Here is a 25,284-nt window from a genome sequence, read left to right as displayed (position 1 = left end):
TTATAATTAGTGAAGCACCAAATGAACACATTAGGTGTTAAGAAAGGATAAGTAGTATTTCCACTGTAACTGAGCTGATCCCACTCAACTCTAGCATTGCAATTTTGAAAAATAAAATGCATCTTTAATTAATAAATAAAACAAAAGAATGTTTTGAGAAATGTATGCATGCTAACCATAGACTGTGATGCTAACAGTGCAGTAATTTCAACCTTTCAACCTCCAAGTTCCTGCTACTAAAAGAACGTGTGCTGACCATAGACAGTATATAAGAAGGTGCTGACCGTAAATAAAGGCAAGCTGCGTAAAATCATGTGACCCCGAGCGTGTTACCTGAAAAAAAGTAGCGGAATTATTATGTTTCGCGCCACATGGTTAAATTGGTTGGTTGTTTCATGGAGAAGCAGGGAGGGACAAGAGGCAAAGAGAATGAGGTGGGGAAAACAAGCAGAAAGGGAGAGCTTAGGATTCCCTCCCCTTCAGGCATCCGAACAAGTCTGGACTGTTCTGCTGCTGCTTGTGTTCAACTGGCAGCCTCGGGAATCAGAAACAGTGTTACTGTCTCCTACAGTGATGCAGCGTCAGGAGTTCAGTTATTAAGAGAACTATACTGTACAGTGGATCATCGTGGAGTGTTTGCTTTTTGAAGCTGTGACACTGGACATCGGTGACTGGGAATACTACTGTCTGCACGGAGAGCTAGGGCTGGATATGCCACAGGTGGAAAGGTGAGGAGCTGCAGGCTGTGGCCCCGGTGCACGGTGCAGAGATCCCCAGGTAAGAGGAGGCAGAGGCGGAGAGATGAGGTCCTGCACCATGGGCTCTGTGGCGGCCCTTGTGTCTGGAGTGCATTGGCCTAATAAAGATACATGATACATGTATACATGTGGTACTCTGAGTTGGAGTTGTTCACAACTTGTAAGCTTAATTTCTGCATTAATTCTACAGGATCGAGACATAGCTTAATGATATATGTATGTCTGCGATATCATACATACATACATACATACATAAATTTACTCTGCATGTAGCCTACATGTGGGTAAACGATAACTCTTGTATGGAGAGCACTATCTGAATTCTAGCCAATACACCACTCCTATTGCTTTCCCTGCAGCACAAGCCTTGGTTTTGAACAAGACCGAGCAGAACCTACATCACCTCATTTTCACCCTTTCTGAAATTGAATGTATCAGATGATTCCTCTGGGTGATTAGACCAAAAAAAAAAAACTTGGCAATGCATTTTTAAATGAAACCCTGACAAAACTGTAATTAAACTCCTTTGCCCTTGCAAACACTCTTTCTGTGTCTGCATTAGTCTTCATTACAGTTGCACAGGACAACGGTGGGTGTATACAGCCCCGTTGACCTCAGCTGAACTCATTTAGTTATAGGGCATTACTCCTGCTGCACATGTTGCAGCACAGAGGAAGAGGCTCTCACTCCTCCGCTTCCTCCTCTGCCTTTGTGTCTAGATTGGTTTCAATTGTCTGTTCCTAAGCACATCCATGTCTTTGCTGTGGTTTGGCTCACGCAACTGCAAGAAATCCCCTATTGACATGGCATTTTTAATAATGTCTAGAAAAACCTTTTAGCAGGACTGATTAGACTCTTCCTCTCTGCCTCACCCTTACCCTCCTACGTTCTCACTCATCATTTATCCACTGCATTGCTGCAGCCATACTTGGTTAAGTTCTGGCGTGCGACTGGTAGCGGATGGCTCTGGACTGATCCCAAGTGTGTCATCTATGGGGGACTGCTGCTGGTTACTGTGTGTTTGATGTGTTTATAAGGGAACCTTTTCTGTTGTTCTCAAGAGAACATTACTTTCAGATCTTTTTTTTTTTTAAAGCGATACTTTAAATCATTTGATCAACAACAATGGGCCTTTTTGAGGAAAAACCTCTGCAGCCAGAACTATTTTGAGTGTGTGTTTTGATTGTTGGTGCTTAAATGACTTAACTATGTTGGCTTAAACTAGCTACAGGCTAGGGGATTTTTTTTTTTTGTCTCCATTCATTCATATCTTTGAATGAGAATGAGATAACCCATTGATGAATGCAGTTATTTCCCAGAGTTATTCCATCTGGCTTTTCTTATTAATAATACAAAGCTTGTGAAATACTTGGTGGATACGATCAGGGCTTCTTCTGAAACTTGTTTCAACACTGGGTCCCAGAAGATTTTCAAAATACTTTTGTTTATTTTAGATTAAGAAACAGAATCCATTATTGGCGGACGTGCGACATGCTGTACTTGACCTGAGGGTAGAGGTCCAAGGTGACGAGATCAGTCTAGCCTGTTTTTGACTCCCAGACAGCCTCAGAGTAAGGCTCTTCTGTTCTTGGCACCAGCAGCTTTTGGCATTGAAGTACACAAAATCATGGTGTCTGAGCAAAATTGCAGTAGACTTTGTTAATTTTCTGTGACACCCCGCCCTCCTTTGACCCCTCCATCCCCTTGTCCACTTGTGTCACTGTCTGTCCCTGATGACTGATGTTATACTGAGGGAGCCTGGCTCTTACACAATCCTGCACTCTGTCACATTGCAGTGGCCTGTGGCCTGCTGCCCCCCTGGGAGAATGGCATCTCTACTAAACCAAAACTCTGTGATCCTGCCTGAGTTGAGCTTTCAAAAAGCACAGCCCAGCCTCTGTACAGCTCCCACCAGAAGCTCTGGGATGAGTCCTAATCTCCTTTTCTTCCTGTCCCTGAGAAGTCCTTTTCTTGTCTTGTCAATGCCGTTGCTTACAGGTTGTTTTTCACACTAAGTCCACACTTTGTTCCTGTTGAGGATGGCTCTTAGCAGCACTTTGCTACTAAGACATTGACCTTTTAACGCATGTTTGGTTTGATTCCCAGGTGGCCTTTAGTGGGTGCGGCCATACCCATAAGCCAGTTACTTTTTCCTTAAAATTCCAGGTGTGGAGGACACACAGGAATGTACTTGATGAATATCTTTACATACAGTATGCTGTAATAAAAAAGGAGTTTATTGGAGGAAGTGGGTTACTCCCAAAATTGGCATGTGATCTAACCCAGTGCATAATTTCCACAATTATTTGAAAATATATACCAGCAGAATTGTATGTAATAGGATTAGAATAGGGCCTGGAAATAGAGTCTGGTTGTGTTGAGGGAGTGGCAGGAAGAAGAAGAAGAAATCCGTTCTTTGTGATGCTTTCAACGTTTAACAGCCACTTCTTTCAGTTCTGTCAGCTGGTGTTTTTAATTGCCCTCAAATCATTAATGCCTTTCAATTATGATCTGTTAAGTTAGCCAGAAACCAGAAATAAACATTGTTTCATTTGATTCCGTACAGGAAATAGAAAAAAACATCAAAGGCTAGCAAGCTGTGTCAGGTCTGGAGTTAATTGTGCATCATTTAATTTTTATAGGTGTAAGTCTTACGATTCATACTTTGAATCTTGAAAAGGGAAAGAGGCATTACATTTGGAACATATTAAGCTTAATGTGGGTGCTGCTCTGAAACGGTTAGGTCTGTGGGCTCTTGATCGTACAGAGGGAACACACATTTATGGCTAATTATGAGCTTCTGGCTTTAGGATGAAGTTTTCATTCTTGAACAAATTAAAAGAGGAAATGGCCAACAGATTTCAGTGTCTATTTTCAGTTATGCAAGTTTGGCTGCATCGTGTGTGCTATATACTCGGTGTATATACCAATGTATGAAAGTACTTAAGTATTGTTAAAGACAGATCCAGTTCTCCTAAAACTTTAGCACCAATATTCTTAAAGAAATAGTTCAACGTTTTGGGAAATTTGCTCATTCCCTTTCTTACAGAGAGTTAGATTGGTACCATTCTCATGTCTATAGGTAAATGTATAGCTAGACATTTAGCTTAGCTTAGCATATAGACTGGAGACAGGGGGAACAGCTAGCTTGGTTCTGTCCTAAGGTAGCCTAACAAAATCCACTTGCCAGCACCTCGGGCCTAGGGCTGAAACAATTCCTCGAGTAACTCGAATAATTTGATTACTAAAAATCCTTCGTTTAAACAATGTTACAAACGTATCGCTCACAGTGTTTCCACATGGATGATTATTACTGTCGCACACCGGTCTGACGCTGCTGGCGACACATGCCATGAAACTGATGCCGCAGTTTACAAAATGAACAAAGAGAGCGTAAATAGCGAGGGGCTAAGAGAAGAGACAGGCTGGAGAAAACGACATTAAGTGTCCAAAGTTTGGAATCAGTTCAAACGTTGTTAAAACGAAAACTCTGTACTGTGTGTCTATTGCAAAATCGAACTAGCTTACCACAATAATAGCTCGACGTCAGTGCTTCAGCATCTCAACAGAAAACATCGAGTCTAACTTAATCATCCATTCCACGAAGTGTACCCGACAAAAGTAAATCGAAGAGACGTATGGACGATGAAACTACAGCAAATACAACAACTACCAAAAACAAAGACAAGAAAATACGTAGTGGTGACCACAATTTGATCTAAAGAGCCGACTTGTTTACTATCCCTTCGGAAAAACAGCTGATTGTTGCGCACCATTTTCTCTCTCTCTCTTCACGGAGAAACCGCTGATCAACGATCTACTAGCATAAATGTGACAGAGCTGTGTGACATTGTAATCAAATATATAAATGAAAATAGGTTAAGTATAACTTATATATAGTTATAGGCCTATATACAGATCAGTCTCAGGTTAAAACTTGTAGTTCTGAAAGTTAAGTTGCACATCTTAAGGTCATGTTTATGTGTATGCCTTAGTTTGAGGTTGTTATTGCATTTCAGAAAATGTTTTCTTTAAAAACAATGTAATATGGCACTCAAATGCACTTAACGTTTAGTTTTTTGAGAGATGATATTGTAAGCAATGTAGGCAATAAAAATGTTGCTTTTTGGGAAAAATTAAACCAAGCTATTGTATATTATTGCTCTTCAATAAAACAAAAGTATTTCTTATCCGATTACTTGATTAATCAATGGAATAATCTGTAGAATACTCGATTACTAAAATAATCAATAGCTGCAGCCCTATAATAAACATGTTATATCTTGTTTGTTTAATCCATACAAAAACTGAAGTGTGAAAATGACAAGTTGTGGTTTGGTGAGGGGTAAGCCCAAACTATTTCATGGCCCAGTGCAGAGATTAATACTAAGGCTGGGTGTTGCCTACAACCTCACGATAAAGAGTCCATGATAGGATAATTATCGCAATAAAAAAAATAAATAAAAAAAAGACCATTTCCTTCACAGAATTACATAAACAGCAGTTCTTTATTATTCTGTATAACAGCAATCGCACAACTTAAAACACTTAAAATCCTGGCCCACAGAGATCCTAAAAGTACATTTAAATATTCTGTTTCTAATTCCAGAGTTATTAAAGGTGCTGTACTTGATATTAAACACATTACTATAGAAGAAACAACTATTTGCTATGTAAAGATATGGTGAAATAATGGTGTCCTGAGCAAAGAATGGAATCGCACTCCCTTTTCTTTGTTTTGATAGCCACTCCGGCCGCGGGTCCATGTTAGTGTATGTGAGCGCTGAGGCCCGTGACAAACCGTCGGCATATGACGAGTTGGGGAACGGTCTGTTAGAGCCGTGTGGATGCAATTCAAGACCACTTTATTTTTTTGTATTTTGAGTACAGTCCCTACAAATAAATTATTCTTAAACTTGTTAACTTATCATGCTTGAATAAATGTTTGAATTGAGACATGCACTGTTTGTGTAATGTGGATTGGCCTTGGCTGCCATCGGCTTTATTGTGCACTGCAGACAGGTGATGTTGCTTTTTCAAAACTGCTGACACAGCATTTGCTGCTTTATTGATTCAGTACGCATCAATACGCTCATCAATACACTCCTCAACAAGAAGTATGTTACAACATATTGCCGTATCGATGTTTCGAGCAAAGCACTAATTAAAACCTGTTTCAAGTCGTTATACTAAACCAAGCTAACAGGTGGCTGGCTGTAGCCTTATATTTACCAGACCAATATGAGAGTGGTATTAATCTTCTCATCTAACTCGTAGCAAGAAGGCAAATAAATGTATCTCCCAAAATGTCAAACTATCTGTAATAGCTATTGTAATAGCCATACTAGTTGTAATACTATAGCAGAGTGGGAGCCCTTTAATGTAGTTTTCTGCCTGCGGGGAATGTTATCAAGCCTGTCTGCATGTATCAACTACAGCTGTCTGTAATGTGGGCTAGTTCTGGCGGAAACACTGTCAGCCGGTCTGGTTCAGGTCAATCTTCTGAGTCCAACCAAATGCCAAGCAATAAAAACGACCAAATTCCAGATGATGTTCTTTGCATTCCTATACAGGCTCAGACAATCACTTCTGTCTGCTGTTGTCCTGCTGCTCTCACTTATACATTTGGTTTCATCAACTTAAGTGGTTTGTTTTATGGCTTTGATCCCGACACTGTTTACTCTAGCTACTCGAGCTCTACAGTGTAGATCAGAGGTTCTGTTCGTTGGCTCAACATCTGTCAGCTATTTGCAGTAGCCGCTGTGTCGTGCATTACATCTGTAAAAAGGTGAACGTGAATAGAGGTTGTCACGAAAAGAAGTGCTCCACATCCATATTGGATTTCTTTCATGATGGCTTTCTCTGAAATTGGCTGACAGTGATAGTTTTGTTCATAACTTGTGAGCAGCTGTTGGTGACATTGATGATGTGTAAAGGTGACACAAGCCAAAGATAAAATCTACAATGAGAAAGTCCTGCATTCTCTATGTCTCAAAGATGAACAAAGAGCTTCTGCATTTCTTTTCAAAATGGTAGCTACATATTGTCCATAAAGTTCTGGCATCTGCATTCCAGACATACAGTAGTAAAGTTTGAGGGTGTTATGGGTCATGCTGTGGAGAGTGCAGCCCTGTTATAATGTAAATATCACATCAGTGGTGGTTAATGTTTGCATGCTTTCAACATACACAAGTCTGCTATTTTTAGCACTTTACAATCTTGTAATTTCAGTTTTGTCAGATTAACATGCACAGAGGTCACTGAAACACATCGGCTATTTTTCTTACCCCATTAATGTGTTCACCTTTTTTTAGTTAATTGAATTGCTTTTTATTGTTTTGTCAGAGATTGACTTCCATCTGTGGTTAAAATCTTGGACCACAATTATTGAGAGCAAATGATAAACATCCATTTAGTAACATGGCAGGGAGAATTTAATTTTCAATATTGTAAAGTGAAAACACTATACTATGTCTTAAGTATAAGCCACAAAGAGGCAGGATTTTGATTGACTCTTTTGTTTTATAATTCCACTTAATTCTAGTCGAAACAGGTTGGGCATGTGGGAAGAGATGTTCAAAACAAAACAAAAGTTCAGAATTGCATAATTCTTTAGTTAGTACAAATGTAGGATTTTGTTTTTAGGAGGCAGTGCAATCAAAATCATCAACAACACACGAACAATACAAAGAAAGAAAGGTTGCACAATAAATACTGCAAGTAATGAATAGTAAAACATAAACAGATGATATATTAATCATGCCATTGCCCAATGTGTTTCCAATGTAGATTAATTACTATCAGGATGGACAGGAGTAGAAAGGAATGAGCTCCAAAATGAACCAGAAATTTGATGTCATACTAGGAGTGTCTAGGCTAATGATGTTTGCGGTGTTGTATTTTTTAAGTTACAGTGCTTGATAGATAATGTAATTATGTCTTCCCAGTTGCAGAAATATAATCTAATCACCATTAAAACAAAGTGTTAAGGGAGGAAAGGTCACCCAAAAATATGAGTGGTGCTGAGGATGTCCGATTTCCTGCTCATTACTCACAGACATGATTATTGAAGTAGGGAGACACAGGGCAGGAACATATTCATCTGGGTTACACAATGTGGACTTGTTTTTACCATATTAAGACCATATTAGATTAGAAATAGAAATTCACTTTATTAACTTGAGTTTCAGGGTTGCAGTTCAGGGAGAATGAGTTGTTCTATGTATTTGACAATAATTTTTAGAGTTTTGGAGAAAATATTGTCGGTCCTGCATCCAATGTGGGTGTTGACACTGAGATTTCATGATAAAAATTCATAGGTATGATAATATTTTCTCTGGCTTCAGTGTGTATATTGTGAGATCATCATCCATGGTAATATTAAGGCCTTATAAAACACAACTCATTACATTTTAGCTTTCTAATTGCAGGAAATCAAACAGAACTTATGTACAGTATGTAGGGATGATCTATTGGCAGAAATGGAATATAATATTCATAACTTCATAACATTTTCATTAGTGTACAATCACCTGAAACTAAGAAAGGTATTTTGGTTGGTTAGAATGTATCTACATAGGAAGCAGTCCTCTTCATGGATGTAAAAAGAGAACTGGATACAGCGTTAGAGGCGGGGCCACAGTCATTTCTATGAAAGTTGCTCAGTGGCACATGAAGCAAAAAAGTTTGACTTCCTGTTATAAAATCTTATCTCTGATCTTACCTCTACACCTGTGGGGCCAATAAATGTCTCTGTAATTACATGGTTTGGCCACTATGTCAAAAATCCTGACCCTAACCAATCAGGGTCAATGCATAACCTCAACAATCGCGTAAACCAGGGTTTCTGGTATGTATCGGGCACCCACACGCAGCGTTGTTCCTGGGGGCTTGGTCCTCTACCATGGCGTTGTCCATGTTGCTACGCCATGTTTCTACAGTAGCCCAGAACGGACAAACCAAACACTGGCTCTAGAGAGGGCTTTTCTTGTTCTTTAGAATCAGAATCAGAAAGGGCTTTATTGCCAAGTACGGTTTTTACACATACAAGGAATTTGTCATGGTGTTGTTGGTGCATGTCACACATTCTCTAAATATAAGAAGGATAAAAAGAATAAAAAACAATATAAGTATAAATATATACACACAGTATGTATTAATAAAGATAAAAATAGAATGTAAAATAAGTTAAACAGTTATAAAAAGGAACGGTACAGCAGAGTAAGTAAGTTTACGTTACCTTTAGGCCACTTTAGGTGGTTGATGCTAGAATGTAGTCACCGAAAGTCAACACGGGTATACTGCCCAAATCCTACACACTTCTACTACTTCAGGCATGCCTGTGAAGCTTGACTGGTGTATATAGACGCTAGGTGGTTCGTTCAGAACAGGTACAGGCAGGAAGAATAGCTATAACTCTAAGGAAACCGAGAATCTGACAAATAGCAAGGCTGAACTACCCTCAACATATGGAATAAATGACTAATAGGATGCAGCTGAACAGAAAAGTGACAAGATCATCTGACTATCATAAACGGGTAAATTGATGGGGATAAATAGTAAGTAGCTGAGGATGGCAGCGTTTCATGTAACGGGATGCTTATAACACCGACTTCTATGACCTGAAGACACAAGAAAAGGAGGAGTAGTAGTCAAGACAAAAACAAGGCCCTTCACAGTCTGAATACTGAAAATGTAAACTACCAATGCTGTATAATATCACAATTTTGTAATGTGGTCAGACTGTTTTGTGGTGAGTTAAAATAGTTTTTGACATAATAAAAATATTGATCTGCTCTCTGTGTGCCCAGGTTGTGAAGATGTGGAGCTTGTTTTTTACTGTGACTGTCCTGCTGTCCTCCATGAAACGGACTGATGCTCAGGGTATAAATAACTTTAATTCTCCTCTGGACTACCACACCAGCCCCAAGTGTTCTCACGTGTTTGTGTGTTGGTTCAAATACAGAAAGTGTGTCTTTATGTGTTCACATGTATTCTCCATCGCTCTTTGTATTTGCAGGCAGGTGTGATAACGTGCAAGCGGCAGATATTGTTTTCCTGGTTGATGGGTCTTCCAGTATTGGCCGAGCCAACTTTCTGCAGGTGAAGGGCTTTATGGCTGGAATCGTCAAGCCGTTTGCCAGCTCTGTCAGCAATTCAGGGATACGGTTTGGGGCCATACAGTACAGCGACACCTCCAGGTGACTGACAGGATTAGTTTTTTACCTCATTACTTTCCTGTGCAAGCGGTGGCAAAGGATCTTGCTGCAAGTGCAGAATTATGTATTTAATGTACATTTCTCTCCCTCCAGAGTTGAATTTACATTTACTACCTACGTGGTTGGCACTGAGCTGGTCAACGCTATAGAGAATCTGAACTATAAGGGGGGAAACACACGCACTGGTGCTGGTCTCAAGTTTGTCGCTGATAACTTCTTCAACCCTGCGTCCAGTCGTAATGTCCCAAAGGTCTGAGGAGCAGACATTCTTTGGAGTTTCATAATTATAAAACTGTGCATTTAACATCTTAACAACAACTTCATGTGTTTCTAATTCTACCTACTTTCAGATTACTATCCTGATCACAGACGGAAAGTCACAAGACAGCGTGCAGGAACCAGCACAGAAGCTGCTCAGTCAAGGAGTGCATGTTTTTGCGGTCGGTATGTGTCTCTCCTCTCTTACTCACAGTATTTGGGATTTTTTCGCCCTACTTCCTTATGAGACACTGTGATTTATTTTTTGCTTTGCCAATTATATGTGTTTTGATAGGTATAAAGAGTGCAGACAGGAATGAATTGGCTCAGATCTCCTCCCAGCCCAGCAGTGATTTCACCTCCTTTGTTGGGGACTTCAAACTGCTGAACACACTTCTTCCTCTTGTGAGCCCCCAAGTGTGTTCCAGAGCAGGAGGAGTCTATGCTAGTGATGGTATGTGGGTTACCTTAAATAACACAACATCAGTGTATTAAAATACACACCGTAACAAATATGTGTCTGATATTATCTCAGATGTTGTTGTCAGACTATTAACCTGCATTTAATTGTATTTATCTCTCATGTTGCTTCCATTCCTATTCTCTCCTTTCAGAGGCCTTTTCTGGTCCGTCCAACATTCAGTTCACAGGCCAGACGTCTGATACTCTCAGGTTTCGCTGGAGTGCAGCAGGGGGGCCTTTGATTGGCTATGTGGTCCAGTATGTGCCACTTTCCGGCCTGGGTCAGCCAATCACAGCAGAACTGCGTCAGGTGATACCAAGTGTTCATATTCATGACACAGGGAGATGACCTAGATTGAAGTAGCTAATTGCAGTTTTAGGAGCCAAAGTCAATCCTGCTTTGCGAGAGAAACACATGCCTTCAGGCCCGCGTAGAAACTTGTCAAATGGGTGGATGTTCTCAGTGTAGATGTTGTAGAGATTAAAATTTGGCAGAACAAAGAGAAAATTGAAATTCCCTTTCCCGTGGCAGACATGATGACGATAGAAGAATGTCATGGCTCACCCATCTATTTCAGTCACTTGCAAAAACCTGTCTTAGGCTTTACTGTTTACAAAAAGAACCTCTCCCCTGCAGGAGACAGTACCTGTCACTCAGAGGACCTTTACCGCACAAGAGCTGAGGTCAGGAACCGACTACTTGGTGACTATTATCGCCCAATACCCCAACAGTGTGGGGGAGTCTGCTTCTGCCAAGCAACGAACCAGTGAGTAAAAAGTGAAGGACGCAAATGTCAGCAGTGAAAAATCTGCCAAAAAGCTAACTCAACCTCTCTCACACAGGACAGATCCCTTAATGTTGAACTTCTCACAGCAATGTCTTTTTTTTCTTCCTCATATAGGGTCTTTGCCAGGGGTCACCAGTCTACGCCTGGTCCAGGCAGGCTTCTTCTCTCTCTCTGTGGGCTGGGATCAGCCTTCGTCTCCTGTGCAGGGCTACAGACTCACCTATGGACCACGAGGTCAGGCACACATACATACCTCTGTTTCTATTTCCTGTCTACCTGTCTTTTTCTTTCTGTCTGCCTCTCATCCGATGTGTGCGATGTGTGCTATATATATATATATATATATATATATATATATGTGTGTGTATATATATATATATATATGTATATGTGTATATATATATATATATATATGTATATATATATATATATATATATGTGTATATATATATATATATATATATATATATATATATATGTATATATGTATATATATATATATATATATATTATATATATATATATATATATATATATATATATATATATATAATGTTGTGTATACATATACTTATTATATTAGCAACTTGAAAATAATTCTGTGGCAGAATTATCTCGTCACAAAAACAAATTTTGGCTGAATGAATGATGATGGAGGAAAATAAGCTGCAGCTGTCAATTACAGTTAACCTTTGGTGGCAAGTTGGAAACTTGTGGAGTGTACAGCAGTCAAGGCTGAGTATGGGGAACATGAGCTTCTCTAACACCTCACCTCCCTCAGGCACTGGCTGTCAGTAAGGGTTTTTATTGCCCAATCATTGTCTAAAATATTAAATACATTGTATCATCACCAGACTTGAAATAAAAGTAGACAGTGAAAACCTTCACTTATGTCACAGATTGTCAGTCATTTTGTCCTTTACATTTCTAGAGACAGGGTGTGGTATGGCATAGATCATAACAGTGTCAAGCTGTTTGGGTGCTTATGCCATGATTAAGGAGAGAAAAGTGGCCCCTGAGGGCTGATATAAACAGTTTCTTCCTCTGAACATGTGGCAGGAGTGCCAGTCTCACATGGAGCTCCGCTTCTGGGCTGGCACACGTGTGAGAGTATTTAAATGAGGCCAGTATGTATCCTGTAATGAGGGGTGTGATGTTTCTACCTGTTCCCATGTCTGCCGGTACTTACACTGATACTTCAAACAAAAAATGCAGATAACTCTTGCTGCACATAATGTACGCAACACAGACACATGCACTTCTCTACTGCTGGCTGGCTGCCATACTCTGTGCTCCGAGGTCAAGTTAATGAAAAGAAGAAAAAGAAGTGAGGACACATCCTATATATATTTTTTTGTTTGTTTGTTGTCAGCTAATTTGTCTAATGACACTGTACAGTATAATCTGTGATTGCTATGAGAGCACTAATTGGTCATCTGATTGCCCTCCATGCCTACTTGCCCTGTTGCCTGTTGTGTGGTTGGAAGAGCAGGTCAGCCAGCAGCTCAGCTGTCGGAGCAGTCTCTGTCTGCAGACTCCACATCGGTCACATTGGAGTCCCTTAAGCCTGACACGGAGTACGTCGTCAGCCTCTTCCCCCTGTTCCCTCGAAACTCTGCATCCCCGTCCGTCCTCAATGCCCGCACATGTGAGTCCACCCTGTGGCCCATTATTGGTACTGTGATATGATGATGGTAAATGCTTGTAGTTTGATCATAATCAGTAGACACTATATAATACAGTTGTACATTTTGTAATAAAGTTACAAAATGAAGCAATATTAAAACAAGTCTTAGATACAGTATATGTATGTAACACAGTGCAAATATAGTAATACTGTCTCCTTGTGGTTGGAATGGGTTTCAGTATATTCAGCCAATGTTATTTGAAAGTGTCTGTTCATGTTTTTGCATGTGTAAGTGCGCCTTGAGGCAGTGCAGCAGTTATCAGTGGAGACGGAGTCAGAGCGCAGTGTTCGCGTGGGGTGGAGAGGCGTCAGTGGTGCACGGGCCTATCGTCTGGTCTGGGGGCCATTTACAGGTCAGGACAAAGCAGACATCAATCAACATCTTACATGTCTGATGTCTTTTTTAAATTTTTTTTTTACGTACACATACCATTATATTTTTGTTATTCTGTTCACAAAGGTCGAAATGTCGAGACGGTGGAGGTTGCTGGTGACAGAGAGTTTCACATATTGTCCAAACTGCAGTTCGACACTGAGTACATTGTCACCATCATCCCGCTGTATGAGGGCAACACTGAGGGCCCTGTAGCAACGGCCAGGTTCAAGATAGGTAGGTGTGGTTTGAGTAGTTCATCACAACACCAAACATCTCTGTGTTTATTGTACCCTTTTCCCTCTCAAAACTCACAGTTACACACACACACACACACAACAAAAACGGCTAATTGCTACAATACACTAAATGAAATTCTTTGTGCTTGTGCTTCTTAAATTAGTATTTGTAGTAACATTCTTGTTGAATCGGTACTTGCCCTCTGTTGTGTCCTGCAAAGTCCAGGGACAGGAGGCAGAGATGGAGAAGATGGCCAACGATCTTCTCATGCTGTTTGTCTCTCTTCTGAAAACCTACACATGTAACTGTTTAGCTCTGTTCAAGGAACATTTCAAGTGCACACACACACACACACACACATACACATACACATACACATACACATACACATACACATACACATACACACACACCATCTGTCTCTTGTGAGTAAGGCCATATGGTGTCATTTCAGTTGCCCAGTGTTATTTGAATGAAGACTGAGTCACTGTGCAGACAGCTGGCAGAAAAGGACCATTGAAAACCTTTGTGTGGCCTAGTTGCGTGAGATATATACACTGCTCTACATACTGTACACCACAGTCAAACCATAGCTCAGCTTTTTATCTCCTGTTTGTTCCTGTGTAAACCAGTAGAGTAACAACAATTTGTGATGTCCGGGGTTTGTGATGAGTTGTCCGTTCCTTCTCATTAGGAAAAAATTTTGACTTTTTTTGTTTTAGTGAGGACCACATTGAATGAAGCCTACATGTTTATTTGAAAATATATCCTTATTATATTCAGCAATACTGTTTTCTACATGTAGGATGCCCGACATTAAGTTTTAAACAATATATAAAAGACTGCATAGCATTTAAAGTTAAAAAAAAAATTAGATTGAGTTCTGGTTATGTTTGTCTTCTTCCACATTTTGAACCACTTCAATGGCTTTGTGTGGCATTCAATCAAGCAAATATGGTATGGAGTAAAATGTTGAATTTGTTAGTGTATTGTCTGACTCTCAGGCTTAAAAAGGGACATCATTGGGTGCCTCTTGCTCAGCCACCGGTCTGTAGACCTTGTTCTTTGACCCGTCTGCTCCCCACTGACACGTGGCACTTTCTTGTTGATTTGTTGACCTGTTCATCACACAAACAAGAAAAGACCTGTGGCCACATACAGAATCAGAGAGAAAGTGTTTGCGGGACTGACCTGTGTGATAATTTTTTGGTCTTTGTCAAGGAGCATCCATTCCAAGTCCATTACACCTGTAGCCCGAGGGCATAGGTGTGAAATAAAAACTCAGAAACTGTAATTCATTTTGCTGTCAGTGATATAATATCAGCACCTTCTCAGAACAGTAGTTTTTGTATCATTTTGCAACAGATTCCTGGACTCCAAAGATAACCAAAGTTCTGGCATGAAAATGTGCAGCTTGTGTATGTGAATATGTTAAAATACTGCATCTGGCTGTTGTACAAATAAAATGTGGGTTTGGAAGGGTTTCAAAGTGGCATGCATATTCATGAGGACTTACTTGGTTTAGTTGTTCTCTGTTGGTTTGTACTGAGGCGAGTAAGATACTCAAACAGAAAAGCTCAGGTGCTTGAACCCCAATTCTCAAGATGAATCTCCACATCTCTTTACATATTGGCAAGTGACTGTTTCCCATCAGTCTTGTAATTGTCTACCTTCAGCGTAAGACATGATAATATACTAAGTTGGATGTGTCTGGGAGTGACATCTTTACGAATAACAGAAGGGTGGGTATATGAGGATGTGATTTCTTAGTCTCTTTAGTAGAAATTTGAGCGGAGAGTAGTGTAGCATTCTGTAAGCCTCAATGAATGAAATCTAAAATTGTTAAGTAACTGCTCCTGTGACGTATGTGGTGATTAAGTTACGTGTTTGCTTATGTTGGATGAGCCTAAAGAAGCCAGCAAAACAAAATGTCTTTATTCCGCATTGCGCAGGTTGTTTACAGTGAATCAATTTATTTCTACAATAAGTGATATGATATACATGCACTTTTTTGTTTGGTTTGAGAGTACATTACATACAAACTCACATTTCAGCCACATACAGTTTGTTGCAATTAGGACAATACAATGAGTTGAGCAATGCAGTTCTATATTCAAAAGGATAGTTTTATATTTTCTCAAGTCCATCTTGACACAAAACTCTTATTCTTGCCTATACTGTATGCACTTTAAAAGTTTTTCTTTTACTGGTCGTTTCAGTCATTCCTCCTGTCCATACTGGCCACAAAAATATGCCTTTTGAAAGCAAAATGAATTTGTTGTGTTGTTATGAAGTGATTGGGGACAAAATGCACAGTCCTCAGTCTGTGTAGTTGTTGTCACGGTATTGGTATTGGTACCTGTATCTACATTTTTTTAATTATACCCAGCCCTGGTTAGCATGCTTAGAACATGTGGGTATAGCACGCTAACCTGCTAACATAAGTAGTTTTTGGTCATTTCCATATGCACTATCATCATTCGCATTCTTAATGAAAAACCTTGTACATTAGATTCAAATTCATTTATTGGTTATATTTTACTTCAATTAACCATGTTTGTTAATGAGCTCCCATCCACATTACCTGCTGGTCATCATGGATGCAAACTGGCAAACAGCCACTGAGAACGTCTTATGGGCTTTAGAGTGGGGGGGTTCTATGTTAGGACGATTACAATAATGCTTTAGAAATTGTTGTTGTTTTTAAAATTATTATTTGATTGTCTTGAATGATTAACTTTGATTTGTCTGTAGGAGGAGCTTTCAGTTTAAAAGCAAGGGGTAGATGCTCCTCAGGGTTATAAAGTTAGTTAGCTCAGGTCAGGTGCAGACCTGCGGGAAGCTTGCTGCTAGCTGCCCAATAGCCATGGGCCTAGCCTAACCTTTTGTTGTTGTTGGATTTCCTTATGTGCTTTTAAAATTTTATTTCTTTTGTATGTAGTTTTCACAACCTCACCAAAACCAGCCTGCTTGTTGGTGTTACGTAAACTACATCAGGTGAAGATCACTCTGGCCTCTGTGTGTTTTCCTTCACCACTCACAATACCCAGTTGATTTAGTCTAAATAATAGACTGTGAAAGCCTAATTTTTTCCTTAGCTAAACTTTAGACTGAATTTTTGCAGCGAATGTGGATTCCGTCCCCTATCACTTACATTGAAACCACTTGAGGAAGGAATGTCTTTGTGTCCAGCGCAGACAGAAGGAATGACTACAACAACCAATCAACCTTTTAGTATATCTATAGGCCTTTCAGTATTGTTTACAGACTTGAAACCATGTGAATATATCTAATCTTTAACTTTTTTCATTGATGGGTTTATGGGAATAATAGAGTGTTACTTATGACATATTACATAATTGCATACCGTACATATGATTGATAATGTCTTTCTCTCAGAGCGTCAGGAGCAGCAGTTGCTCAGAGCAGCTACCACCAGCCCCTCCACTATTCGCCTCACCTGGAGAATCATTCAGTCATCTCGAGGGTACCGCCTAGAGTGGAGACAGGGCGAAGGTCAGATGTCCATGTCACATGCACGCTCACACATTCTCTTGTCTCTTTTGTACTCTTTTTGTACATTACATGTAGCATTCTGTAGTTTTAAGATGGGCTTTGCAACATGGACAAGTTATTATTATGATCACAGGAAATTATTTTAAGATTTAATTTCAAATCTCACTTCGTGATGGATTTTAATTGACATTACTTGTGTTAATATAGACAACAGTAATGTTATGTGTATTTTATCAGAATGACTTATTTATTGTTTTATTATTACATGATTTGACTGACTTATAGCCAAATAATGTATTAAATGCCATCCCCGCTTTACGTTGCAGGTAGTAGGAAGTATATATTGATACTGTGACTATATGGAACATAAATCCAATGATTGTTGCTCTGTGTCCAGGAGGCCGTGTCCAGAGCCTGACCTTTCCTAGAACCACTACCAGCTATGAGCTAACAGGCCTTCAGCCCAACACAGAATATATCATCACCCTGTACACTCTGTTCGAAGGTCGGGAGGAGGCCACACCTGTCTCCACCACATCCAGAGGTCCGTAACTCAGCCTGGGGCCATGAAACTCGGTTGATTAATAGGTCATAAATGTGTTGGGGTTAAATTCCAACTAGTTCTCAAGATTTTTTCCTGTAGATATGTTTAAAAGTTGTTGTGCTTGTATCCATTTTTCATGAGTGTCCTAATCCTCTGGTGTTGCAGAGGAGCAGCCAGTGGGGAGGGTGTCCAACCTGAGAGTTGTGGAGTCTCTGGGCAGTACTGCGAGACTCGGCTGGACGGGTGTAGCCGGGGCCACACAGTACCGCATCATTATCCTGAACACAGAAGGTACACTGTCTGATTTTTTTTTATTTTTTATTATCCATTGAGATTTTTTAGTGCCCAATTATGAATGAAAACATGCTTGGGAAAATAGTGTCTCTGTTTGTTTCATGTCATGTCAGCGGGATCGGAGGAAATACGGATTATCCCCGGAAACCAGACAACCCTTGACCTCAGAGACCTGACAGTGGGAGTGTCTTATGGTGTCAGTGTCACAGCGCTGGTGGGAGAAAATGAAGGAGACCCAGTTACTGTCTACATCAAACCAGGTGAGTTGAGCATTGAGACTGTGATGCTGTGAGCTTCATCCTGTCTCTCTGTCTGTCTGTCTGTCGTTTCCCTAGAAGTGAAATACTCAGACTTGCTTTCTTAAATTAATAAATGAATGAATAAATGCTTAATTTCGAATGTGTAAAAAAAAAAAAAATAATAATAAAAACTAAAAGAACAAAACATAGAAACAAACAAAATATTAATTTAACATGTCCGAAAAGGAATAGAAAGAAGCAAAAGCTTATTTAATCCTGCCACCTTTTCTACTACTATATACTAATCATCATAAATAGCTACATGTTTACATCATAAGTCAAGTATTTATATAATATTTAACACGTTCTTTACAATTTCCTACATATGTACACACCACAAAGAAAAGAAATGTTACCTATGTATATATTGACCATAAAAAATAAATAATGTAAGTAAACAAATAAATAAATCTGTGATAGTCAAAACCCTTCCTCCTCCCTGTATTTTGTGAAAACCATATTTTTGTACTGCTTTTTAAACTGGCTCATACTTCTTAAAAAGATTTATACATTGAATTTTGCCACACAAATGCTCTTCATTTCAGAGCAAGGTGCTGGCAGAGTGACTAACCTCAGAGTGACAAACACAAACAGTCGGAGACTTCGAATTGCCTGGACAGGTGCTACTGGGGCAACGGGTTACAGAGTTTCTTGGAGACAAGGCAACAGTAAGTGTTATATGTTGTAATGTGTTTGTGAGTTTATCCTTTTGAATCCTGTATTATTGTATTCATCTTTTACATCAAATTGAAGGTGTACGCTTATTTCATGATCCTTTAAAAAAAAAGGCAGCAGCAGACTTTGAAGCTAACTTTGTTTTATATCTTTAGTCAGTTTATCGTGTGCATTATTTCGGATTCCCTTACGTTCTGCCTTGCAGATGCAGAGCAGGTCCGTATTGTTGGGGCGGAGGTCACAGCCTTCACTATAGACGGCCTGCAACCAGACGAGGCGCTGGTTATTGGTGTTGCATCTGTGGTTGATCAACGTGTGGGAGAGGTGGTCACACTGTCTACTCGGACTAACCCCCACGGTGGATCAGTGTCTGGCCTTCGCATCGTTGAAGTCACATCTCAGAGGATACGCATTGCATGGTCACAGTCGACTAGGGCAACTGGCTATAAGGTCACTTGGCGCCGTGATGATGGTAAGCAATGATTAGCATTAATACTAAGTATTTAACAGACACAGGATTCATCTAAATACATGATAACAGAGCAATATAAAGAATAGTAACAGTTTATGTTTAGATTTGGGTAGTGATCTGGCTTCTTCTATCCTCGGGTATCTGTGGTTGGATGAAGATACAAATTTCTATATTTCCATCTCTCTGCAATGTTTTGCTGGTGCAGGAGTTGAAACAACTCGTAACTTTCCCGCCGACGTCTCTTCCTTCACCATTGATGGACTACAGTCGGATTCAGCCTACAGCATATTAGTTTCTTCCCTTATTGGCTCTCGAGAGGGAAGTCCTTCCACCCTGAGTGTCAGAACAGGTACCACACTGAATGTGTCAAATATACATTATTGCTGTTGTCTTTTGGGAGAACCTTGTCTATGAGTAGGGTTATACAAAATAGATTAACTGACTGATTTGTTTTCTGTCCCGACCTTCAGAGTCAGATCAGTCTGTGGTTGGGACTGTGACGTCACTGCAAGTCCAGGAGGCACGTGGAGAGGTTGTCCGTGTCACTTGGGTTGGTGTGCAGGGAGCAACGGCTTATCGTGTGTCTTGGAGGAGAACGGACGGTAGAACTATTGCTGGTCTATTTCTCTTTTGTGATTAAAATCCTCTCATATACAGTAGATCTCACATCTCAGTGCAATGATTAAAGTTTCTTTCAAAGCTTTAATTTGCACTAAAAGGAGAAATACGTTTTTTGAACGATTCATTTTTTATAGCAGCTAGACTGTGTTCCTCTACTCACTGTTGTGACTATGTGCTGCTGTAGGTGGTGAAGAGAGAAGTCAGCTGGTGGGGGGAGATGTGACAGCAGTGGATTTAGACCAGTTGGACCCCGGAGCCCAGTACGAGGTGCAGGTCATGGCTTTAGTTCAAAACAGAGAGGGAACCCCTGTGTCCGTCAGAGTCACCACACGTGAGTGCTGTCTTCCTATATTCTGACATTATTTAAGTATTAATAATCAAGTTTTAATAATCGTGGAGAAAATAAACAACAGATGTGAGGCTTAAAAAGTATTCTTAAAAGAATGGATGATTTAACAGTACTTGATGATTTAAAATAAAATCTTCACAAATGCTGAATATAGTAAATGCAATACTGCATATTGCATTATATCTAAGTAAGCATGGGATTAATGTCCTTCTTGTGCACAATAGTTTAGTATTGCACCATATACAAAACGTTGTTTCAAAAAATATATTGGATGAAATATCAAATTTAATGTCAATGCTGTTTCTCTGTATCCATGTATGCAGCTGGTTCCCCCCCAGTACGTACGACAACTTTACAAGTGGCGGAGGTTACCCGGAATTCTATGCGGCTTGGCTGGACTCCAGTACCAGGTGCCACAGGATATATTCTACGCTGGAGAGAGGAGATGGATGGAACAGGTGAAACATGTTATTATATGTGTTGCAATTTATTTCTTTAAGACTGCTTTACAGATCTATAATTTCAAATGTTTATATCTCTCAGATGTTGGTCGAGGCTCATCTGTCACGCTCCCTGCTGCGTCCAGCTCTTACCAGGTGACTGGGCTGCGTTTGGGCCATCGTTATCGCTTTACTGTGCAGCCCACCTTTGAAAGTGGATTGGGAACTGAGAGCTCTGTAGAGGAACGCACTGGTAACACATCTTCTTTTTAATATATTTACCATACCTACAGGGTACACACCTTTTTAAAATCATACTTGCCCCCACAAACCTCTCTGTCCGCAGTCTGTGTGGGCGGGCGTCTGGATGTGGTGTTTCTGGTGCCGGCATCTACCGATCGCATTAGCCTCGCAAGACCACTGCGCCAACTCCTCACAAGTGCAGCAGGGTCGCTCAATACTATCGGAGCCCGCGACTCTCAGGTACTGCTCTTGAAGAATAAGTCTCAAAACAGGGCGTGGAGATGTACAAGGCTGTTGGCTCATTCTGGCAAGGCCAGTTTTAGCTGTCTTCTGCCAAAGTTTTGATTATTTTCTGCCTGTTTCAGGTGGGAGTTGTTGTATACAGCTACAGACCCAAAGTATGGTTCCTGCTTAATCGCCATGGCAGATCTGACACACTTCTTCAAGAGATCCGGTCCACACCGTTTGATGAAAGTCCCGGGAATAACATTGGTCAGTGTTTTCTCTCTGACAGATGTCTTTACTTACTGCTCGGTGTGTGTGTGTGTGTGTTCGGAGTTGTGATATTGTCTGCCTCCCTCTGCAGGTGAGGCGGTGACATACACCAGGCAGTACCTTCTGACCCCCTCAGGTGGACGGAGACCGAGGGTTCCTGGGGCTGTCGTCGTCATCGCTGACAAAAAATCAGCTGACAACCTGACTCTCGCAGCAAGCAGTCTCAGGGCTACAGGTGTGCTGGAGAAGCCCAACAAGCACTCATGCTGCAGTCATCTGTGAATTAAACTCAGGGTTTGCTTTAACATGGTTGGATATAACTACCTGCACCCTCCAGGTCAATATAGTTGGCTTCATCTGGACAATTTAGTTTCAAGATTTCAGCTACACAAGAATTTGTAAATTGATAGAAAAAATACTTTCCTATAAATTGTCTTAAGTCACTGGCCCTGTGACAGATGCCACCATCTGGAGCTAAAACAAACTGAAAAACTTCATAATACATTCTTTACACTGACAGTCTTCTTCGTATACTACACATACAAATTCTGTTCTGTTCTTTTTTGGTGCGTGTGTGTGTGTGTGTGTGTGTGTGTGTGTGTGTGTGTGTGTGTGTGTGTGTGTGTGTGTGTGTGTGTGTGTGTGTGTGTGTGTGTGTGTGTGTGTGTGTGTGTGTGTGTGTGTGTGTGTGTGTGTGTGTGTGTGTGTCTGCTAGGTGTGACAGTGTTAGCGGTGGGTATAGACGAGGCAAATACCGAGGAGCTGCGCCGGTTAGTGACAGACGGCAGCACCCAAAACATTCTGTACACCCGTGATGCATCACAGTTGGACACCGTACATACTGATCTGGCAGACTTGCTCTGTGGCATTGCTAGAATACCAGAGGTAAGAAGAAACCTGAAAAAAGCACGTTTTGTTTTATAGTCTTGTTTTTTCAAGCTAGGCGTGATATTCTGTATACAATTAAAATAACACAAATTTTTCCCATCTTAATTCAGCAAATTGACAAACAAATGTAACATTTGAACACTGGTTCCAACACATGTTTTTCATGGTATTTTGTGACTTTTTTTTTATGGAAATGGCATGGCATGTAATTACTTTAATAAAGACGTATAAAATACAAAAACTCTCTCATCTCAGCCTAATGTTTCTGTCCTTGTTTTGTTAGGGTCCAGGTCCAGATCAGTGTACCATTCATTGCTCTGAGGTGAGTTCTCTAACTGTACTTTTATACTGTTGTGAAACCTTTGAACCTGTGTTAATAATAACCGTTTATTGGACAGACTGGCTTTGATGAACGTACTCCTCCTCCTCCCTACTGTATGATTTCTAAGTTTAATCTTTCCAATTTCTTTTAGAGTCAGAAGGGAGATCGTGGAGAGAAGGTACAGTGCAGAAAGTTGCTAAATGTTTTACCACTATCCCTGTAGTATGTATTTTCAGCTGTTAAGGTGCCATTTTTTTTGTTTGACTCCACAGGGTGAGAGAGGCAGAGATGGTGTAGATGGACAAAAGGGAGATCCTGTGAGTCCTTCATTAACACTGACCTATTAACAGCAATGTACTTATCTTTCCAAATACTATTGATTAGACATACAGTACTTGTCACATGATGAGAGGTGTGTGTGTGTGTGTGTGTGTGTGTGTGTGTGTGTGTGTGTGTGTGTGTGTGTGTGTGTGTGTGTGTGTGTGTGTGTGTGTGTGTGTGTTGTAGGGTCGTGATGGTGTGCCTGGGAGAGAAGGCCCCAGAGGACCTGAAGGACGCCCAGGTCCACCAGGCCAAACTATCACTATTGACCCCTCATTGGGGGTGAAAGGAGAAAAGGGGGAGAGAGTGAGTACAGCTAAGGCCATACCAAAACTATACAAACTTCCCCAATCAGGACTGAAGTGAGTTTGTTTCCCGTTTAGGGTTTTCCTGGCATTGATGGAAATCCAGGGTTGCCGGGACGACCAGGTTCCCCTGGAAATGCAGGAATCCCGGTGAGTAGAGGGACCAGAACCCACCGGTGCAATGCAAATCCCAGAATCTCCTATCCCAGAATGTATGGGTTGTGTAGCCAGACCTTACTCCACAGCACTGTGGAGATAGCTCTTGCAATGTGAGACTAACATAGAGCCAACATAATTATGTTTTTGTGTCTGCAGGGTTCACAGGGCCTACCTGGTATCAGAGGAGATCCAGTAAGTAACTCTGACCTGCAGAGTTGTTTGGTGGATATTTGGTGGATAAGTACAATGCTTGTGTTTTTCTATTTTTCTAGGGTGAACCAGGTGTGACAGGGCTACAAGGGTCAAAGGGCAGTAAAGGTGAAAGGGTGAGCTAAGTGATCATTTCTAACCTTTTTCCTAACCCACCTCAGAGACAGAGAACAAAATGATATGGGAAGTGGGTTTGTGTGTTCATGGTGTTTTGCTGATGCTTCAGGGTGAACCAGGCTCAACAATATCAGGAGAGGGTCTCCCAGGGAGGAAAGGAGAGGCAGGCATCCCGGGAATACCGGTAAGAAACAAACTGGAGTGACTTTGACCCCAATCCTAAATTTGCTGTATATGGCCATCTTTATCCTAAATCCCACAGTGGGCCTTACTCGCACAAACCCTGCACACTAACCAGTGTTTGTTTTGTGTACTAAGGGTACTCCTGGCCGGCCAGGCAGCGATGGGATGAAAGGTGCTGTTGGAGATCCAGGGACACCTGGTCAGGATGGTCGCCCAGGTTTACCGGGAACACCAGCAATCTCCACCAAGGTTAGCCTCCTCCCCTGCCTTTCCCCATTCCACTTGATTTAGAAAATACGTTTATTATACAGTACTATCCCAGTTTCCCCACTGGGGATCAATAAACACTATAAATTCTTAAATTATTATTATTAAATTATCAGTTCTTAAAGAGTTTCTTTTGAAAATACACCTGTCTCAAAGCCCAAAAGTCGGCCGGTAACAGAGAGCGTTCCATCACTCCTTAACTGTGATAAAATGATTCACTCTACTAGCCCTGTTCTGATGTTGTGCAAGTGATGACTCAAAACTCACAATCAAAACTGCCGTTTGAAAACTGCCGTGAGCATCTTTCTGTCCTGATAAAGCTGGATTTACCGATGTTAGATCAGTTGCTGCTGTCATCCCTTTGGCCTTTTAGAGGGACATACGGACCAGCTGGGTAGGTAAACACAAGTGTGCTGTGTTCAGTTTACTAATCTAAGGATACATAATGGAAACAGAATTTTAAATTATTCACTGCCATTTGGTGCTAAAAACATGAAAACTTGCTTTCGCACCCTAAATATTCAGGTTTTATGCTAAAGTTTTTCCAGACATTAGATTTACAAGAACCCATTTTACAGTCTCAAACATAGACAATTCTGTTGTTTTAAAAACATATTTTTTGTCTCTCATTTTGTTATGTTAATGGTGTGATGTCCACTAGGCATCCACTGCACATTCTTATCAGATTATTGTAGTAACAGATACAGTTAAATCTTTGATAAAATTGCATCTCATTTAAAACTTTTCCTCAGTTTTCTTGAAGTCTTTTAGAGACTTTAA

General features: G+C 40.5%; 1 protein-coding gene across 4 annotated transcripts in view; it reads left to right on the top strand.

Annotated features, from left to right (window-relative positions):
• The first annotated feature begins 380 nt into the window (after window positions 1-380).
• The window catches only part of col7a1 (collagen, type VII, alpha 1), a 74,060-nt gene continuing 49,156 nt past the window's right edge, over window positions 381-25,284 (top strand). For 3 of the 4 annotated variants that reach the window (XM_039798737.1, XM_039798733.1, XM_039798736.1), the window contains exons 1-36: window positions 381-777; window positions 9,569-9,641; window positions 9,778-9,958; window positions 10,070-10,226; window positions 10,327-10,420; window positions 10,530-10,688; window positions 10,849-11,006; window positions 11,334-11,463; window positions 11,599-11,718; window positions 12,977-13,132; window positions 13,405-13,524; window positions 13,632-13,781; window positions 17,184-17,300; window positions 17,698-17,844; window positions 18,010-18,135; window positions 18,252-18,398; window positions 18,983-19,105; window positions 19,318-19,584; window positions 19,790-19,933; window positions 20,055-20,186; window positions 20,390-20,536; window positions 20,878-21,012; window positions 21,098-21,247; window positions 21,341-21,477; window positions 21,603-21,729; window positions 21,824-21,967; window positions 22,448-22,617; window positions 22,904-22,942; window positions 23,094-23,120; window positions 23,215-23,259; window positions 23,450-23,569; window positions 23,647-23,718; window positions 23,884-23,919; window positions 24,000-24,053; window positions 24,164-24,238; window positions 24,373-24,486. In XM_039798737.1, coding sequence (XP_039654671.1) covers window positions 9,578-9,641; window positions 9,778-9,958; window positions 10,070-10,226; window positions 10,327-10,420; window positions 10,530-10,688; window positions 10,849-11,006; window positions 11,334-11,463; window positions 11,599-11,718; window positions 12,977-13,132; window positions 13,405-13,524; window positions 13,632-13,781; window positions 17,184-17,300; window positions 17,698-17,844; window positions 18,010-18,135; window positions 18,252-18,398; window positions 18,983-19,105; window positions 19,318-19,584; window positions 19,790-19,933; window positions 20,055-20,186; window positions 20,390-20,536; window positions 20,878-21,012; window positions 21,098-21,247; window positions 21,341-21,477; window positions 21,603-21,729; window positions 21,824-21,967; window positions 22,448-22,617; window positions 22,904-22,942; window positions 23,094-23,120; window positions 23,215-23,259; window positions 23,450-23,569; window positions 23,647-23,718; window positions 23,884-23,919; window positions 24,000-24,053; window positions 24,164-24,238; window positions 24,373-24,486 — 4,284 coding nt within the window. In that variant the 5' untranslated portion in view covers window positions 381-777; window positions 9,569-9,577. The remainder of the gene's footprint in view (window positions 778-9,568; window positions 9,642-9,777; window positions 9,959-10,069; window positions 10,227-10,326; window positions 10,421-10,529; window positions 10,689-10,848; window positions 11,007-11,333; window positions 11,464-11,598; window positions 11,719-12,976; window positions 13,133-13,404; window positions 13,525-13,631; window positions 13,782-17,183; window positions 17,301-17,697; window positions 17,845-18,009; window positions 18,136-18,251; window positions 18,399-18,982; window positions 19,106-19,317; window positions 19,585-19,789; window positions 19,934-20,054; window positions 20,187-20,389; window positions 20,537-20,877; window positions 21,013-21,097; window positions 21,248-21,340; window positions 21,478-21,602; window positions 21,730-21,823; window positions 21,968-22,447; window positions 22,618-22,903; window positions 22,943-23,093; window positions 23,121-23,214; window positions 23,260-23,449; window positions 23,570-23,646; window positions 23,719-23,883; window positions 23,920-23,999; window positions 24,054-24,163; window positions 24,239-24,372; window positions 24,487-25,284) is intronic. The other variant, XM_039798734.1, reaches the window with a different exon arrangement.

The sequence above is a fragment of the Perca fluviatilis genome, chromosome 4 (genome assembly GCF_010015445.1).
Source record: "Perca fluviatilis chromosome 4, GENO_Pfluv_1.0, whole genome shotgun sequence".
NCBI classification, from domain to species: Eukaryota; Metazoa; Chordata; class Actinopteri; order Perciformes; family Percidae; genus Perca; species Perca fluviatilis.
The sequence above is the reverse complement of the archived record's forward strand: the minus strand, read 5'-3'. Positions and strand labels throughout refer to the sequence as shown.